At 41.7% G+C, this 1,922-nt stretch overlaps 1 protein-coding gene across 1 annotated transcript in view; it reads right to left on the reverse strand.

Moving 5' to 3' along the window:
* The window catches only part of SYNE1 (spectrin repeat containing nuclear envelope protein 1), a 578,063-nt gene that overhangs the window by 254,770 nt on the left and 321,371 nt on the right, over positions 1-1,922 (reverse strand). Inside the window, exons 88-89 of the mRNA XM_007943230.2 lie at positions 746-913; positions 381-542 (exon numbers count right to left, since the gene is read on the reverse strand). Of these exons, the coding sequence (XP_007941421.2) occupies positions 381-542; positions 746-913 (330 nt within the window). The remainder of the gene's footprint in view (positions 1-380; positions 543-745; positions 914-1,922) is intronic.

A 1,922-nucleotide genomic window follows, 5' to 3' on the forward strand; every position in this document is an offset into this window, starting at 1 on the left:
GCACATCCCAGCTAACTTTCTTAAAAGGACACCTAGGGAAGGAAGGTAGCTTTCAGCTACATTTTATTCTTACAACAAAAGCAAAATAACTTGGCAACTATCAGGAAATACGCTTTGTGTAATACAAGTAAAAACAGCAACATCAACGCATGTAGATTTCTTTAATTAGAATCAAGACTGATTAGAATCAAGTCTTTCACTTTTAGCTCCCTGCTAGAACCCTGGCTGAAATAACCACCCTTTGGAATTTTGTTTATTCTGTAAGAGTTGATACATTCGATAAAATGGTTGATCTCTTAAACATATGCCTGGCAGGGCCACCCTTCACAAGAGTACACCTAGTTAACCATGCAGGAAACTGAAGTCATAGATATTTTTACCTGATGCTCAGCCATCTGGCTTTCAGGACTCTTGGCAGGTTCTAGACTCTCATTTAGCTTCACCTCAATGGCCTCCATTTTTGTGGAAATGGACTGAAGGGAGTCCTGGTATCTCTGCTGGCGTTCCAAAGCTTCATACAGGGTACGCTGCTTTTCGCTGATCTGACAAGAAAAGGGATATTACCAAATGTTTCCCAGCCCCTTATCTTCCCCATTACGACATGTTTCCTCACTGCTTTACCTCTGTGGCTCAACAGGGTATTCAAAATACCCTCTGTGTAAACGCTATGCATGTATTTCATAAGAGAACAACTAAGGTAACTGATGTCGAGTGGGCTCAAAAAGTCTACGCTGTGAAGACTTACCACATTCTTTAAGGTTTCCCAAGAACGCTGCAAGTCATCCAGCTTAGCTGTGGTGGAAGACGCCAGACCTGGCTCATAGAAATCCTGGGACGAGGGCCCGCTGGGGTGAATTCTGGCGGCCTCCGTCTGCAAACTCTCAGGAGATAGGGCTTGGTAAAAAGCAATGTCCTGTGGAGCAAAGCACACCACATTCAGAGCGGGGTGGAGTCTGCAACACGCTCCGGCCACTGTCAGTCAGTGGAGAAAAGGGGTAGGGTCTACATCTTTCACTGGGGCAGCAAACAGGTGAAACTGGTACATTTTGTGACAAGATGAGTGAAAGACTAATCACCATATTAAAAGCACATTATGATCACTTTAGAATTGCGGTTTACCTAAACTAGCAGCTTTTCCAATAGTCTGTGTTGCCAAAATTCATTATTTCATACTTTGTGAAGTAGAAACGCACAGGAGTTAATGGCATGTTTATATTTAAAAGTTGGTGAAGCAGCACAGCATAAAACCCAAACCAACTGTCACTCAGCTAACTCCAACTTATGACACCGCCACAAGGGGCAGAGTAGAACTGTATTCCCTGGGGTTATACTTTCTTATTTGTTGCATTTTTAAAAAAAAACTTACTTTGTTGTTGTTGTTGAGAAAACACACCACACACACAACAATTCAAGGGTTTCCACACACACAGTTCAGTGACATTGTTTACATTCGTCTGGTTGTACACCTGTTCTCACCCTCCTTTTCTAAGTTGTCTCTCCTCCATTAACATCAATGCGCTAAACTCTAAGGTTCCTATCTAATCTATCAAGTCGCTGTCTGTCGTCAATTTGATCATATGTACAAAAAAAGATCCACTGTCATTGAGATCATTCTGACTCATAGTGACCCTATAGGACAGAATAGAACTGCTTCAGAGGACTTTCAAGGCCATAAACTTTACAGAAGTAGACTGCCTCATCTTTCTTCTGCAGAGCAGCTAGTGGGTTCCAATGACCTTGTAGTTAGTAGCCAAATACTTTAGCCAGTGTGCCATCAAAGTTCCTTGATCCCACATAGATCTTAAAACAGCATTATACTCAAAGGCAGACATTTTTTACTAGTTAAGCTACACCATTGCTTGGTTTTAGGAAGACTTCAGGGGTTATTTTTGGTTTATCCATAAGGTTTAAATGGATGATAT

Source organism: Orycteropus afer, unplaced genomic scaffold, assembly GCF_000298275.1.
Source record: "Orycteropus afer afer isolate SDZICR_OR568_19922 unplaced genomic scaffold, OryAfe1.0 scaffold00101, whole genome shotgun sequence".
Classification (NCBI taxonomy): domain Eukaryota; kingdom Metazoa; phylum Chordata; class Mammalia; order Tubulidentata; family Orycteropodidae; genus Orycteropus; species Orycteropus afer.